Source organism: Schistocerca piceifrons, chromosome 2 (genome assembly GCF_021461385.2).
Source record: "Schistocerca piceifrons isolate TAMUIC-IGC-003096 chromosome 2, iqSchPice1.1, whole genome shotgun sequence".
Lineage (NCBI taxonomy): Eukaryota > Metazoa > Arthropoda > Insecta > Orthoptera > Acrididae > Schistocerca > Schistocerca piceifrons.
Window position 1 is genome coordinate 381,878,010 of NC_060139.1, and position 18,011 is coordinate 381,896,020.

Here is an 18,011-nt window from a genome sequence, read left to right on the forward strand (position 1 = left end):
GAAACTTTTTCAACGAAAAAAAAAAAAACCTTTCACGCTGTGCAGCAAACATTTGTTGCTTGAATGTTTCAAATCGAGGTCTCTGTTGTCGGAAGAAAACTAAAGAAAGATCAAGTGCCGCCAATTTTTAATTTTTCTCGTGTTTGGCACGTAAGAGAAAGAATAAAAACCTCCATTTCAGACAAATAGACATGAAGGTTTATCCGCATCGGACACTGAAATGTAAATGCATTGTACCTGTATTTATTACGATATGAATGTAAAGAAAATTGTAATGTAAAAATTTCAATCGCTTAGACCTATAGTATTATTCCATCTGAAACTTTATTGCTAGATTTCGGTTTGGCTTGCATATAAAGCATGAGTGCTAGTGTAGCTGAATAAGAGCCACTATTATAAGGACAATAATAGTACGCAACACAGAGTACAACATCAGTAGCTGTGCTGGCGTATACATTTGTAGACCATAGTAGCAAATTTTTGTTAATCTGGCCGGCCGCGGTGGTCTCGCGGTTCTAGGCGCTCAGTCCGGAGCCACGCGACTGCTGCGGTCGCAGGTTCGAATCCTGCCTCGGGCATGGATGTGTGTGATGTCCTTAGGTTTAAGTAGTTCTGAGTTCTTGGGGACTGATGACCACAGATGTTAAGTCCCATAGTGCTCAGAGACATTTGAAGCATTTTTTTTTTTTTTTTTTTTTTTTGTTAATCTGCATGAGTACTCACTACAAGGAGCATTTATGTTGATCCTCAGATCTAAAACTTATATGTATGACGAAGATTTTGAGGCGATAAAATGGTAATATTATACGACTCACTACAACATTTTTGTTAGTAATCAACTTTTCCCATGTGGTCTTCTTCTGCTCTCCAAACTGTTTCTGTATTTTACACGTATTTTTCAGATTTCTAGCAAACTGATACGTTGTCTTCCAGTCCTGCTTACTGAAGAAGCGGAATTCATTTAATAAATGGTAGTTCTGGCGATTGTAAAAATTATATACAGAAATAAACGCAGATAAAATGTTTACAACCTTGTTGATTGTGTTTTTGCTTGGCTGAATGTTAAAAATATAATCCAAGTATTCATTATTTCTCAGAAAATATGTTGCTACATACGTAATATGAAAATAACAGGTCGCCCATGGCTAAAATCAATGCTTGATTTCAGCTAGAAATCAGAATATGTATAATTTTCAGTTTCAGAATGCATAGTGTATGATTTTATTACACCCGTCAAAAGGCTTTGATGCTGGTATTAAAGCACGGCAGATACAAGGGTGTACATGGTGTATGAGTTTCTATGGTTTAATTTCTGAATTGATTTTTAGCCACTAATTGGGACATACACTATGTGCTCAAAAGTATCTGTACAACTGGCTGAAAATGATTTACAGGTTCGTGGCGCCCTCCATTCTGTAATGATAGAATTCAATATGGTGTTGGCCCACCCTTATTCTTGAGGATAGCTTCCACACTCACAGGCATACGTTCAATCAGGTGCTGGAGGGTTTCTTAGGAATGGCAGCCCATTCTTCACGCAGTGCTGCACAAAGGTGTTCTATAGGATACAGGTCAGGACTCTGCGCAGACCAATCCATTACAGAGTTGTTATTATTGTGTAACCACTCCGCCACAGACCGTGCATTACGAACAGGTGCTCGATCGCTTTGAAAGATGCAATCGCCAGCCCCGAATTGCTCTTCAACATTGGGAAGCAAGAAGGCGCTCAAATCAATGTAGGCCTGTGCTGTGGTAGTGTCACGCAAAACAACAAGGGATGCAAGCCCCCTCCATATAAAACACGACCACACTATAACACCACCGCCACAGAATTTTACTGTCGGCACTACACACTCTGGCAGATGACGTTCACCGGGCATTCGACATACCAGTACCCTGCCATCGGATCGCCACATTGCGTACCGTGATTCGACACTCCACGCAAAGATTTTTACCTGTTCAATCGTCCAATGTTTACGCTTCTTACACCAAGTAAAGCGTCGTTTGGCATTTACCGATGTGATGTTTGGCTCATGAGCAGCCGCTCGACCATGAAATTCAAGTTTTCTCACCTGCCGCCTAAATTTCATAGTACTTGCAGTGGATCCTGATGCAGTTTGGAATTCCTGTGTGATGGTCTGGATACATGTCTGCCTATTACGACCCTCTTCAACTGTCGGCCGTCTCTGTCAGTGAGCAGACGAGGTCGGCCTGTACGCTTTTGTGCTGTACGTGTCCCTTGACGTTTCCACTTCATTCACACATCGGAAACAGTGAACCTAGGGATATTTAAGAGTGTGGAAATCTTGCGTACAGGCATATGACACAAGTGACACTCAATCACCCGACTACGTTCGAAGTCAGTGAGTTCCGCGGAGCACCCCATTCTGCTCTCTCACGATGTCTAATGACTACTGAGGTCGCTGATATGGATTACATGGCAGTAGGTGGCAATACGATGTACCTAATATGAAAAACGTATGTTTTTGGGGATGTCCGGATACTTTTGATCACATAGTGTACGTTGACTGTTTCAAATGTCATGGTCCTTTTTCAGTAGCTATTCTGAAATGAATGCTATTTATACCGGCATGTATACCAATATCTGTAAGACCATAGGACAGAAGGCGACGTTACACTTTTGACATCTTCCATGTCACATACTTATACTATCTCTGAATCGCCCAGAGCAATAACCTCATTTGATTGTGACGCTAGCCTCATCAAAATCCTAGTATGGCCATACTTAACTAGATTTCCATAGTTTCCCTATGTCTCCAAGTCAATGGCTGATTTCTGTCCAGTTTATTGTGAAACTGAGTTCGTCACCTTCTCTGAAGACATCACTATCGACGCGACGTTAAACTTCCAACGTGAAACTTTCTATCTGCATCTGAACGACAACGGCTGTGAACCTTCCTGACAGCTTAAAATCATGTGAAAGACAGGAACACGAACTCGATGAAAGGTGTGTGTCCGGGTCCTGATTCGGACCAATGTTTTAAGCTCTTATGGAGATATGTTTGTAAAGTTGTGGAAATCTTGACGTATGCGCTAGAACGAAATATATTTTCGATTTTTTGGTAAACCAATTAATCCTTTTATTATTTATTTTGTATAAGGAGGTAAGATGGAAATAAATGCGAACTATGAGTGCGAAATTTCGTATCAAATTTGGTTCTTCACATCAGTATTAGTGAACACTATACTACGACATGTCACGTAAATACTTTAACTGCCTCGCCAGACAGATTGTGAAGGTTATAGAGTTCTCTCCCAAAACCAAAATAAAATCTATGTGGTTTAAGGGATTATGATGTTATCGAGACAGTAGCATAAATTTAATACAAGAAACTTTGGCGGGAAAGCTGAATAGTTGTGAAAAATCCATTCGGGAAGTAACGTGGCTCTGTCGACGATTATTTTCTGGAAACACAGGCAGTAGCTTAAAAACGGCAGGAGACCGAAATAGCGGACAGCAAGATAATCCTATAAAAATCCAGAAAACCTTTTTCGTCCACTAACATCGCTTAAGGAAGTGACGATTATCTAGGTTGACAAAAAAGAGTAGAAGGAGTATATAAAGTTGACATATGAAATAGTGAATATCTGGGAGAATAAAACTTTACATTGAGGATGTTACATATAAATAAAATAACTTTCAGTTTCAAAAATTTGTTCTGCTCCGCAGGGCTTATTTCTGAAGCCTGTGACGCATTTGCAGCTACAGATTACAACGCATACTTGAAGTATAGCATTAACTTCATTAAATCCACATATAAGCCAGCTGATACGACAGCAAAATTTTGTTATTAATTTAAAAGAAAGATGCTGCATTCATATAACAATGGACATCTTAGTTGCTAAGGACAGTTACATTATGGAACACTACTCACAAATGTAAAGAAATACTCACTTTCTTGCCATCTCTATAAGACTGGCGAAAGGTTTCTCCCAGGCATACATTTTTATAACTTGCATGCCAGAAATGACCTCTTCTGTAAGACGCACTCTCTTATCTGTTTTCTCTGCCGTCTGTTCACGGTAGTGAGACGACAGTTTCCCCATGTACGCTGAAAGTCACACAACTAAAATTAAAATACAAGAAGATGTACTACTAAAGCGTAATATTTAACAATGTTTTTTAAAAAGCAACCTGAAATGCAACAGATGAATATACGTTATTCAGTAAATGTTAGTTGGGGCATATGCAGTAAGAGCTTCATTGCAATATGAGCTAATACAATAACAGAAGGTCGCAGCAATACTGTTTATAGCGAGTTAATGAAAAATTGATGTGAAACCTCTCAAAAATAAAAATTTTAAAGGTCTGCGTTGTTTCAGTTTATGATAGTTAGATTGGCAATACGAATTTTTGAAATAATGAAGTATAACAACTTAAAAAATGAATACATGATTCAGCGCAATGTTAAGGACGGCTCTTATAGTTTGTGCTATTACTCTATCACGCAAATTCACGTTAACGTTGGATAGGTACGGAACACTGCACACGTTACTGTTACTAGCAACCTTGTTTTGGCACGTACCACTGTTTACATGCATACAACTTGACAAAGTTGTCATTAGTGAGAACCTGAAATTAAAGATGGAGCTGCCATATGTCTGTTTATCACGAAACTATCAACTAATATGAGTCGAGTCTCCATAAGCTTTAACTGTACCCGGCACTCGCAAAGAGAGTTTTTAAGATTGTTAAACTGGGAGAATGAAGAAGGAATACTGATTAATGAAGCCTAAGTGGATCACATTCGTTTATCCGGTGATATTTTACCGGTTACCTGTGAGCAGATAGGTTTCAGTCAACGAATGGAAGAACTTAATAGAGCAAGTTGGACAGTAGATGTGAAATTCTGTTGTAATAAGACTAACATAATGTTCAATGAACACGTTGAAAAGAAAAGAGTAGCAGTTTACAGAATGTAACTATGGACCCAGTTGATGATTTTTTTGCATTCGGGCAGCTGAAGACAATGACTAAATGGACACCTGAAGGAAGAAACATAACAGTAAAAACGGCCTGGTGTGTTCTTGGCAATTAAATAGGGTTTCAAAACCAAGATCTCAATACGTCCAATCATGAAGTATTTGCTGTGTGTATTGGGTCACGGACGATTCAAAATCTGAGTGTTGTTGAGCGAACAACTGACAGATGCAAATCTGACATTACTAAGAAGAGACAGCGGAACAGCCTGGTGTGCATTCGGTAATTGAAATAGGAGTTTCAAAACTAAGCTTCCTGGCCGAGCGGTTCTAGGCGCTACATTTTGGAACCGCGCGACTGCTACGGTCGGAGGTTCGATTCCTGCCTCGGGCATGGATATATGTGATGACCTTAGGTTAGTTAGGTTTAAGTAGTTGTAAGTTCTAGGGGACTGATGCCTCAGAAGTTAAGTCGCATAGTGCTCAGAGCCATTTTTGAACTGTGTTGTTGTGGTCTTCAGTCTTGAGACTGGTTTGATGCAGCTCTCCATGCTACTCTATCCTGTGCAAGCTTTCCATCTCTCAGTACCTACTGCAACCTACATCCTTCTGAATCTGCTTAGAGTATTCATCTCTTGGTCTCCCTCTACGATTTTTACTCTCCACGCTGCCCTCCAATACTAAATTGGTGATCCCTTGATGCCTCACAACATGTCTTACCAACCGATCCCTTCTTCTGGTCAAGTTGTGCCACAAACTTCTCTTCTCCCCAATCCTATTCAATACTTCCTCATTAGTTATGTGATCTACCCATCAAATCTTCAGCATTCTTCTGTAGCACCACATTTCGAAAGCTTCTATTCTCTTCTTGTCCAAACTATTTATCGTCCATGCTTCACTTCCATACATGGCTACACTCCATACAAATACTTTCAGAAATGACTTCCTGACACTTAAATCTACACTCCTGGAAATGGAAACAAGAACACATTGACACCGGTGTGTCAGGCCCACCATACTTGCTCCGGACACTGCGAGAGGGCTGTACAAGCAATGATCACACGCACGGCACAGCGGACACACCAGGAACCGCGGTGTTGGCCGTCGAATGGCGCTAGCTGCGCAGCATTTGTGCACCGCCGCCGTCAGTGTCAGCCAGTTTGCCGTGGCATACGGAGCTCCATCGCAGTCTTTAACACTGGTAGCATGCCGCGACAGCGTGGACGTGAACCGTATGTGCAGTTGACGGACTTTGAGCGAGGGCGTATAGTGGGCATGCGGGAGGCCGGGTGGACGTACCGCCGAATTGCTCAACACGTGGGGCGTGAGGTCTCCACAGTACATCGATGTTGTCGCCAATGGTCGGCGGAAGGTGCACGTGCCCGTTGACCTGGGACCGGACCGCAGCGACGCACGGATGCACGCCAAGACCGTAGGATCCTACGCAGTGCCGTAGGGGACCGCACCGCCACTTCCCAGCAAATTAGGGACACTGTTGCTCCTGGGGTATCGGCGAGGACCATTCGCAACCGTCTCCATGAAGCTGGGCTACGGTCCCGCACACCGTTAGGCCGTCTTCCGCTCACGCCCCAACATCGTGCAGCCCGCCTCCAGTGGTGTCGCGACAGGCGTGAATGGAGGGACGAATGGAGACGTGTCGTCTTCAGCGATGAGAGTCGCTTCTGCCTTGGTGTCAATGATGGTCGTATGCGTGTTTGGCGCCGTGCAGGTGAGCGCCACAATCAGGACTGCATACGACCGAGGCACACAGGGCCAACACCCGGCATCATGGTGTGGGGAGCGATCTCCTACACTGGCCGTACACCACTGGTGATCGTCGAGGGGACACTGAATAGTGCACGGTACATCCAAACCGTCATCGAACCCATCGTTCTACCATTCCTAGACCGGCAAGGGAACTTGCTGTTCCAACAGGACAATGCACGTCCGCATGTATCCCGTGCCACCCAACGTGCTCTAGAAGGTGTAAGTCAACTACCCTGGCCAGCAAGATTTCCGGATCTGTCCCCCATTGAGCATGTTTGAGACTGGATGAAGCGTCGTCTCACGCGGTCTGCACGTCCAGCACGAACGCTGGTCCAACTGAGGCGCCAGGTGGAAATGGCATGGCAAGCCGTTCCACAGGACTACATCCAGCATCTCTACGGTCGTCTCCATGGGAGAATAGCAGCCTGCATTGCTGCGAAAGGTGGATATACACTGTACTAGTGCCGACATTGTGCATGCTCTGTTGCCTGTGTCTATGTGCCTGTGGTTCTGTCAGTGTGATCATGTGATGTATCTGACCCCAGGAATGTGTCAATAAAGTTTCCCCTTCCTGGGACAATGAATTCACGGTGTTCTTATTTCAATTTCCAGGAGTGTATACTCGATGTTAACAAATTTCTCTTCTTCAGAAACGCTTTCCTTGCCATTGCCAGTCTACATTTCATATCCTCTCTACTTCGACCATCATCAGTTATTTTGCTCCCCAAATAGCAAAACTCCTTTACTACTTTAAGTGTCTGATTTCCTAATCTAATTCCCTCAGCATCACCCGACTTAATTAGACTACATTCCAGTATCCTTGTTTTGCTTTTGTTGATGTTCATCTTATATCCTCCTTTCAAGACACTGTCCATTCCATTCAACTGCTCTTCCAAGTCCTTTGCTGTCTCTGACAGAATTACAATGTCATCGGCGAACCTCTAAGTTTTTATTTCTTCTCCATGAATTTTAATGCCTACTCCGAATTTTTCTTTTGTTTCCTTTACTGTTTGCTCAATATACAGATTGAATAACATCGGGGAGAGGCTACAACCCTGTCTTACTCCCTTCCCAACCACTGCTTCACTTTCATGTCCCTCGGCTCTTATAACTGCCATCAGGTTTCTGTACAAATTGTAAATAGCCTTTCGCTCCCTGTATTTTACCCCTGCCACCTTTAGAATTAGAAAGAGAGTATTCCAGTCAACATTGTCAAAAGCTTTCTCTAAGTCTACAAATGCAAGAAACGTAGGTTTGCCTTTCCTTAATCTTTCTTCTAAGATAAGTCGTAAGGTCAGTATTGCCTCACGTGTTCCAGTGTTTCTACGGAATCCAAACTGATCTTTCCCGAGGTTGGCTTCTACTAGTTTTTCCATTCGTCTGTAAATAATTCGTGTTAGTATTTTGCAGCTGTGACTTATTAAACTGATAGTTCGGTAATTTTCACATCTGTCAACACCTGCTTTCTTTGGGATTGGAATTATTATATTCTTCTTGAAGTCTGAGCGTATTTCGCTTGTTTCATACATCTTGCTCACCAGATGGTAGAGTTTTGTCAGGACTGGCTCTCCCAAGGCCGTCAGTAGTTCCAATGGAATGTTGTCTACTCCGGGGGCCTTGTTTCGACTCAGGTCTTTCAGTGCTCTGTCAAACTCTTCACGCAGTATCATATCTCCCATTTCATCTTCATCTACATCCTCTTCCATTTCCATAATATTGTCTTCAAGTACATCGCCCTTGTATAGACCCTCTATATCCTCCTTCCACCTTTCTGCTTTCCCTTCTTTGCTTAGAACTGGGTTGCCATCTGAGCTCTTGATATTCATACAAGTCGTTCTCTTATCTCCAAAGGTATCTTTAATTTTCCTGTAGGCAGTATCTATCTTACCCCTAGTGAGATAGGCCTCTACATCCTTACATTTGTCCTCTAGCCATCCCTGCTTAGCCATTTTGCACTTCTTGTCGATCTCATTTTTGAGACGTTTGTATTCCTTTTTGCCTGCTTCATTTACTGCATTTTTATATTTTCTCCTTTCATCAATTAAATTCAATATTTCTTCTGTTACCCAAGGATTTCTACTAGCCCTCGTTTTTTTACCTACTTGATCCTCTGCTGCCTTCGCTACTTCATCCCTCAAAGCTACCCATTCTTCTTCTACTGTATTTCTTTCCCCCATTCCTGTCAATTGTTCCCTTATTCTCTCCCTGAAACTCTGTACAATCTCTGGTTCTTTCAGTTTATCCAGGTCCCATCTCCTTAAATTCCCACCTTTTTGCAGTTTGTTTAGTTTTAATCTACAGGTCATTCATTTTTGAACTAAGCTTCTGATTTGTCAATCAGGAAATACGTGTTGTGTGTACTGTGCCATGGACGATTCAAAATCTGAGTCTTGTTTAGGAAACAGTTGAGAGACGCAAATCGGATATTACTAAGAAGAGACAGGGGAACTAAGAAAGAGCAGACTTATTGTTAATTTGCGTTACACGGCAGAATTGGGTTCTTCAGACTCTGCCTTACATTTAATCAGACATGCTTAGTACATTTAATTTATAGTAACAAAATAGGTAGTACAGTAAAGTGTGTCTTATTAACAATGAGTTTAATAATTTTCTCATGACATAACATTCCTGTCGAGTGCAAGTAATGACACACTAGTAGAAATTCACAGCCGTAGTACGGAAGGGACAGTACTTGTTACAGAGAGAAGGTTGATGACTAGTCCGGGGAAAAGAGAAATAATGGATTAAAGTTTGCAAATGAGATGAAAAGGAAAAAGTGAAATAAATAGGAAAACTGAATTATCAGGAAAACTGTATTATTATTATTATTATTATTATTATTATTATTAAATATTCGTTGGACAGAAAGAAAAGTTGACATCTGCCGGGAGGAAACATACGCCGATGATAATAAGTAAAGCTTTAATTCTTAATTTGTCAGTGCACCTAAACTTGTATGTGTGATAGATTACTAGAACGATGATAACATCGACAGTTAAGTATATATTTAACAACATTTTACGATGTAATAAGTGTCGTACTCATCAGATCTTGTGGGACTCTCACAGTCAAAAGGCTGCATTTTGACGACGACATGTACTCATGTCGGATAGTTTTATATTCTGACAGAATGTAACAATACATATTTTATACAGTTAACGGCAACTATGATGTCTTTTAAGAAATATTATATGACTGTGAATCCCAACCATGAGATATTAATCACATGAGAAGTTAAGTAAGGCTTTACTCTTCATCTCTACGCAGCGGCCGGCCGCGGTGGTCTAGCGGTTCTAGGCGCTCAGTCCGGAACCGCGCGACTGCTACGGTCGCAGGTTCGAATCCTGCCTCGGGCATGGATGTGTGTGATGTCCTTAGGTTAGTTAGGTTTAAGTAGTTCTAAGTTCTAGGGGACTGATGACCACAGCTGTTAAGTGCCATAGTGCTCAGAGCCATTTGAACCATTTGAACCTACGCAGCGCGGTTATGGATCAGATGCAGGTTAATGGAGTGGGTAGTTTGTTCCTGAGTCGTATAACTGAAAGAGAGAAGGAGATGGAGAAAGATTTAGTGTTATGAATAGGTACAGCCAAGAAGCTAGATGTATCATATCTCGTACTGAAGTTATGGAGTTACGGCAGGGTCGTGAAACGCGAGGGGAACACTAGTGGCTAAAAAATCGAAACGTGTGAAAATAACATCGCGGATCTGACGACTGCAATGAAAATAAAGAGAATGGGAGGGATATGTAGCCAATCGAATGGGTTGTAAATGAGCCAGGGAATTTGTTCGCTGGATTCCAAGAGAGAAGTGGAGGTTGGATAAATGACTTTAGAAACCACGCAGAAGGAACATGGATACGAGTAACTGGTTTTCAATGCACAGAAACATCAGGATGGCGACGTTGTTAAATTTTGGACCACAAGCAACAACACAAATGTCTGTACGTGATTTCAATGGTCCTTTAACCTATTTGCAAGAAAAGCAGACCATTATGGATCCTTAAGATGGTGCACAGGAGATGATGCCGTGATTCATGTAGTAAAGGAAATGGGCATGAAGAAAGGTTGGTTTTGAAGGATTACGATAACAATAATGCATAAACATCCGTGGCAAATTTGTTTGAGAAAGTACCAGGGATACTGCTTTTATTTCATCTATTTTAGTATTTGAAGCATTTTAACACCTGGGCATACAAGAGAAAACACGTAGGCACTCTCAAAATGGGTACAGATTTCAGGAAGAGTAAAAGCTGTGTGAATACTAAAACATAACGAGGGCGTTCGCATTTCACAGTTACTACAGTTGCATAAAAATACTACCAGCAGGGTACAGGTACTTCTGATTACGAAAGAATGTTGCTTGAGCAACATTATTTTGTCAAAACACCAGCTGCAGTTCCTGCACAGAACATTTCAACAGTTTGCAGAATGTGTGCCGGCATAGTCGGTGATATGTGTCGCGTAACATCTTATAGGGTTCCCCTGCACGTATGAGACCAACAATGCCAAATCTGAAAAAGGTGGAGGATCTCAATCGCGCTTACTCGTCTTACACAGTAGGGTATCGTGGAAGATTGTGAACGAACGAAATTCGTACATCTAGTTGATACGCCGTTCTGTTGGAAGTAAAATTTCTCTCTCCTGTAGAGTATGGGAATGACGAGTGATATAAACGTGTTTTTCACATGTAGACAAACTTGACTTTGTACCTTCGAAAAACAATGCTCCAGCTCGTAGCCTATGTGGTAGTTAAACATCGGTAGTCAGTTACCGTGTAATTGATTTCCATTTGCACAACGACATATAGTGTGTCTACAGACCAGTGCGCATAAATAGGACCAATTTATTTTCCTTTTCAGCCTTAACTGTATCTCTCCTTGTGCAAATTATACACGATACCAATAATTCTAACGGTAATGCTGTTCCGTAATCATGATACCTCTTAAACTACCTTTTGGTATTCAATATTTTTAATGGTTTTACCAGTCGCGTGGAGGCCTGGCTAGTATCGTCTACTTAGGTACTATTGTTCTCCAAATTAATTTGTTATTAATGCACACTGCCTGACAAAAAAAAGTGAAGCAGGCAGAAGCGGAGGAGAGCACGAAACGAGACTTCGCAGGTTGAGAGGTTATCTGAGGTTATTTCAGTGATTAGAAAATCGAATCAAATTTGTCAAGAATTTGGCATGAGACCACGTATCTGTCGGACGTTGTACCCCTTCCAGCCCGGATACGTGCACTAATTCGTTTGGGAGTGGTGTCATGAACCCGTTGCATCTCCGAGGGCACGCTGGCCCACAACTGTTGTTACTGGTTCCTGATATCCTGGATAGTGGAACCGGTATTGGATTGACCCCCAAGCTGATCGCACACTTGTTCTGTTGGGGACAGATCCAACGATCTTGCTGGCCACAAGAGTACCTCAGTGTCAAGCAGACAGTTCACAGAAACACGTGCCATGTGTGGACGGGAGCTGTTCTGCCGAAAAATGGCACCACGATCCTGTTGCATGAGAGATAAGACACGAAGACACAGGATGTCCGCGACGTACCGTTGAGTTGTCACAGTTCCCTCAATCACTACCAGCTGTGACTTGAAGTCATACTCTATCCCGATGGCTTCCCACACCGTGACACCTGGAGTAGAACGGCTGTGTCTCTTCGAAACACTAGAAGAATGGGACCTCTCCCCAGATCGCCTCGATATTCGCCGAAGATGGTCATCCGGGGTAGTGATGGGCCACGATTTATCGCTGAACACAACGCGAAGCCGTTCGTCTTCTGTCCTTGCTTCCCGGTCACGGCAGCACTTCGAACTTCGCGGTCTGTATTGTGGTGGTAGCCATAGCCTACGCTGGGATGGTAATTCCCCAGCCCGTCTGCTGATAGTCCCCAGCCAGTGGTGCGGGATGACACAGAATGTGCATGGAGAACACTAGTTGTTTTCAGAGCGCAGACGCAGGTGTGAAGACGTTACAATTTGATTGGTGCACTATATGGTAGTCCTAATCTGTAGTAGCCAGACGTGGTCGCCCGGAATCTTGATGAGAGTATGCCTTCCTTCACGTTCGCATGCAGTCTTAACGTCATGCCACTGTCACATCCGAATGGTCTACAAATGAGGATAATGCACGATTCGACCAGCCAGCCAAATGGACCTCCACAATGAGACCTCTTTCGAATTCTGCCAGTTGGCGATAACGGTGTCTCACATGAGTACGCAGCATCCGTGTCCTTCACAGTGATCACTCACCATCTGATGCCGCCCCTTATATACTGTACCAAGCCTCGTAACAACACTAAACACGGAAAACGCTAACGTGCTCCGGTGGCCGATCTACCTGTCACAGAGAATTGCAACTCTACTCGCCTATGTTGTGTACGTGTACGAAGTTACATTGACATCCGACCATATCTTCTGGACGCTTCACTTTTTATCAGGTGGTGTGCTACTAATGGAGCAGATGTGCTGAAGTGTAGTAGAGCAAGTACTATTGATAATTAATGTGTTTGGATGAAAAAGGAAAGAAGATTTACAGCCGTCGGCGACGAGTTGATTAGAGACTGGGCATAAACTCTGATTAGGGGAAGATGAATCACGAAATCAGCTGTGTGATTTCCAAAGGAACCTTCCCGACATTTGTCTGAGGCGATTGAGAGGAAGCATGGATAGCCTAAATGTGGATGGCCCCTACGCGGATTAGAACACATTCCCGATGGTATGTCTTGACCACTGCGGCACTACTCCCAATCTATGCCAAGGAAATGATATCGAGCAAGATAAACTCCATCTAACACTACAGTAAGAGCAGCCGGGTGTTTCTTGCGTTCCCCATGAACTACAAAGGATGAAGACATATGATGATGTCATATCAGTGCCTAATGAGCCCGCATTCTCCTCTCCACCTGCTGCTCCAGAAAGAAGGGTGAAGATAAATTAAGTCAGGGCAGAGGCACATAAAAAGTCGTCATTACAGCGCCCCATCCTTTTCTGGATATTTCCCCCCATAGACATGAAAGTTTGGTTTCTAGGAGCCTGTCACTGGTTACGCAGAGGAACCTAGCAAAGGGACGAGGCTTAGCTGACCGAGCACCAAAAAACAAATCAGTGGATGCTTGCCGAACAGCAACGTGACTAGGACGTGATAAGTACAGCACGGCGGGTTCATGGGTTTTTCCGAAGTGTCCGCGAAAGACTCAGCACATTATATGAACCACTTCAAAGAGCTGGTCTTTTTTTCTTTTAAGAAAATGATCCATATCTTGCGTATTTACGTAAAATTAATAAGGTTAGGACATAAACGGACAACTGTGGATTGATAGTCACATCACAACATAATTTGTTGAATGTGAACGATGTATTCAATTTAGGCAGGAAGTGTACGTGAGAACTGATGGTGTATACAGCATAGTCCACAGCATATGCGGCAGCCGCTTGATGCTCTAACGAATAACATAATTCGAACTTAACCGTTCATTTGAAGGACACATATATTACTGATGAAAAATTTTATTATGGAATAAATGTCCTGAGAAACAGTGCCTAATATACCCATTTAATTGGAAAGTCTTACGTAACAAATTTTCTTTTTAATTTGCGCATCAAACAACAGTAGTTTGTGTGACGCATTGTTTCAACTATATTTGAACTGTTCAGTCTTCGAAAACTGTTACTATGGACTACTTCCCATATTTATCGGCTCTGAATTCAGATGCGCATTAATGAAAAACACGACACATTGCACCTGGCTATTTATGTTTGAAATTTCACACTTACGTAGTTGGCACTCGTTGTTCTAATTACTGTACCGTGTATTTCGGCTTGTGCAGCTGCGAAGTGTTATTTAAGTTTGTGCTGACGCGACTTTGTTAATGGGCGTGTTTGTTTCTTTCATCTTATTACTGAGTTTCAAGTGATAAAATGTTGGCGTTGCAACTACACTGCACTACAGAATTAAAAACTCACTTGTTCGAAACTCCGTAATTGTCTCCCACTCCGGCGCATAAGTTTGAAACTTTGGCTCAAAGGTGCTTTCAAACTTCCTCTGTGAAGATGCAAAAGCATGGCGCCCTGCGACATCGGCCTCGGGCTCGAAAACGCTTCACACAGCAAGGTCTCGACACATACGGAAGGAAGGCTACAGCTCAGAAGTTCATGTGACGTGTAAAAGTGGATTAATGGGAACTGGCACCAAATTTCACAGCAGTTCTGCTCAGCGCTACCGTTGATGTGTCACACGACAGGCAGGTCGTCACAGCCCCTCTTGCCCACACTTCACATCTTCTTTCGACGCCTCTGCGATGTAGATCAGAACCGCGAGCTAAGTTTTGAAATCAAACAGTTTTCTTATGGCTGGCCAAGGAAAGCATTCCAAACACAACGCCGCTCAGAATCGAAATGAAAAGGCCTCAGGGGGTGCCACAAAGGGCGTCAATGAACCCACCCCTTCCCTTGATTGCAACAAATTTCGTGGTGCGATGCGCAACGGGAAGACTTTCTTCTCAATCTGTGACACCGCTGGCACCGTCAGATGATTCAACTCTCCTCTGCAGACACTGTGGGGCTGCATCCCCAAGAAAGTTATCGCACCTCTTAGGAGTGCAGCGTGACCGCAATTTTCGCTCTCATGTACAGAAGCAGAAAAAGGATACATACTCTTTTTGAGTGCCACTGCTTCACGCCCTCCTGTGACATGATTATGGAGAGGTGCGAAACTAACACATCCGTGAATAGAATGCAGAGGGTCCCACTAACAACCACACAGTTCAGGAAAACCTTCAGTGGCACTCACACGCATTTACTAATAATTTTAAAATTGCACCTTGACGTAGGAAATCTGCAAAGTAGCCCGAGCGGCTTTCAGGTCACTAGGGATTACAGACTAGCAAGTTTTAACGACTGATACAGTTGGAGAAATACCACTAACAGTAATGAGAAGATCAATACGTGACCTGTCGAACAATGCGGATAGTCAAAACTCTAAGAAAGATCAGAGACAAACGACTAACACAAGGCAATTTTTTGTGAGTGTAACTGGGGAAGAGGGGGAGAGCGTAGTCCGCTTGTAGCAATATATTCTGCAATTACAATGAATAGTTATACCTTGTATTCCTTGAGTAGTTAAGTATTGCTAAGAAGTGTCGAAAGACCAGTTCCTCCATGAATACTAGGTCATAATTTGTACATAAACTATGTCATAAAAATTATTCGGACACTCTTATGCAATGTGGAATTGAGCACCAGATGTCACACGAGGCAGAAGCTACGGATATTGTTATTAGAGTAGCAATAACAGCAGGATGGATCATTCAGGAGAGCTCCTTGACTTCGAACATGGACCCGTCATGTGGTGTCACCTGAGTAACAAGTCCATCAGGGACGGTTCACCCCTTCCAAGAACTGCCATAATGGTTCAAATGGCTCTGAGCACTATGGGACTTAACTTCTGAGGTCATCAGTCGCCTAGAACTTAGAACTAATTAAACCTCACTAACCTAAGGATATCACACACATCCACGCCCGAGGCAAGATTCGAACCTGCGACCGTAGCGGTCGCTCGGTTCCATACTGAAGCGCCTAGAACCGCACGGCCACTCCGGCTGGCAGAGCTGCCCAAGTCGACTGTTGGTGATGTAATTATGAAGTGGAAGCGCGAAGAAACAACTAGAGCTAAACGGAGACCAGACAGACCGCAAGTGCTGACGGACAGTCCGTTAAACGTCCGGTCAGCTCCCCATAAGCCACACGTATCTGCAATCACTGCCAAGAGGTGCTTAAGGTGTTGCAAAGAGCGACACCACTGGAGAACCAGATGATTGAAAACGAGTGATTTGGTGTGATTAATCACGCTTTACCCCGTGGCATTCCAATAGAAGGATTTGAGTTTGACGAATGCCTGGAGAAGGTTATGTGCCATCATGTGCATAGATGTGAGCCCCTGACTGCGGAAAGATGTGAAAAAAATTTACGGCATTGTGTACTGCATACGGTGGAGGAACCGTTCGGAGACGACGATTGTATGAGCTTGATAATACTTCATGTTATACAGCAGAATCAGTGAGGCAATGGTTTGTGGATAATAACATGCCTGAAATGGACTGACTTGTCCACATTTCCGACATGAACCCAGTGGGACATCTTTGGGATGAGTTAGGACGTCGACTTCGCTTCATATCCCAGGGTCGAATTTCACTATTTTCTGTGGTTTTCGCTCTCACCACATCTGTAGTTTCGGCAGACACCTCACTGAAAGTGCCCGCAGCAGAGTTCAAGCAATCATGAACGCGAAGGATGAACAAACTCCATCTTAGTGTCCAATATTAGGAGTCCGGATTAGATCAGATAGAGTTACATAATCCTGATATTTTCTTTTAAGGGCTTAGGTTGTGGGTTCTTACCATAGATTATTCTAGCTGTATCGAAGGTATAACGATTGTATGAATCCATGCTGTAGTATTTGCCACTATTACACTGTAGTAGTATGTTAAACAACCTGCGTTAAATGTTGAGGCTGAAGATTTAATTTATAGCACTACCAAAGAAATAAATAAATGGATACATAATGCAAGTTCAAAAATTCTTATTAGATCTTGAAATTCTCCTGCTTACCTTGCGTAGGTACCACGATGAACACAATTGCTATCCCGACAAAAGCAGCAGCACCGATCTCGACGTAGATGAAGTAGGCGCAAATGAGGCCGGTGATGGGGGCAACCCACATGGTGTGCATGAAGACGGACAGCAGGTCGAACCTACTGACGTCGTTGGACAGCAGGTTGACCACTTGGCCAGCCGCTGTCTCTCCCATAGCGGTGCGGCTCAGGCGCAGCGACTGAAACACACATGTCCCGACTGAACCTACCGATACTCGGCGTTGGCTTTGAACTGTAAGGTAATAGCGTTGTGGTATGTGACGTCATACACATGCAGACAGAAAGCGAACAGAACACTAACTATACATGTTTTGCGTCTATATTAATTTTTGGAATATACGTTGTGGTGACAGACTGATATTTAGCTCTAAGTTGGGGCGAAAGTTGACAGTTCGGCTATGATTTTCCAAATAATTCACATATGTGGAAACTCCTAATTTATTCGACAAAACATACAGACATGTCGAAATCTGGGAAATAAGCAGCTATGCTGGATGTCAAGAGGATGATTGTCGGTGCTGCCGATTTTGTCAATGGAGAAGGGTAATGTATGGCTGCGGGTACATATTTTTCAATCTACTTAAGACTGACTGCGTTTCCTGTTATGTTTCATCTTACACGACGTTCCATGAGATATTAGAACAACT

At 43.0% G+C, this 18,011-nt stretch overlaps 1 protein-coding gene across 1 annotated transcript in view; it reads right to left on the bottom strand.

Annotated features, from left to right (window-relative positions):
* LOC124775075 (ATP-binding cassette sub-family C member 4-like) overlaps positions 1-18,011 on the bottom strand; it is a 305,650-nt gene that overhangs the window by 153,617 nt on the left and 134,022 nt on the right. The window contains exons 5-6 of the mRNA XM_047249879.1: positions 17,321-17,543; positions 3,917-4,073 (exon numbers count right to left, since the gene is read on the bottom strand). Of these exons, the coding sequence (XP_047105835.1) occupies positions 3,917-4,073; positions 17,321-17,543 (380 nt within the window). The remainder of the gene's footprint in view (positions 1-3,916; positions 4,074-17,320; positions 17,544-18,011) is intronic.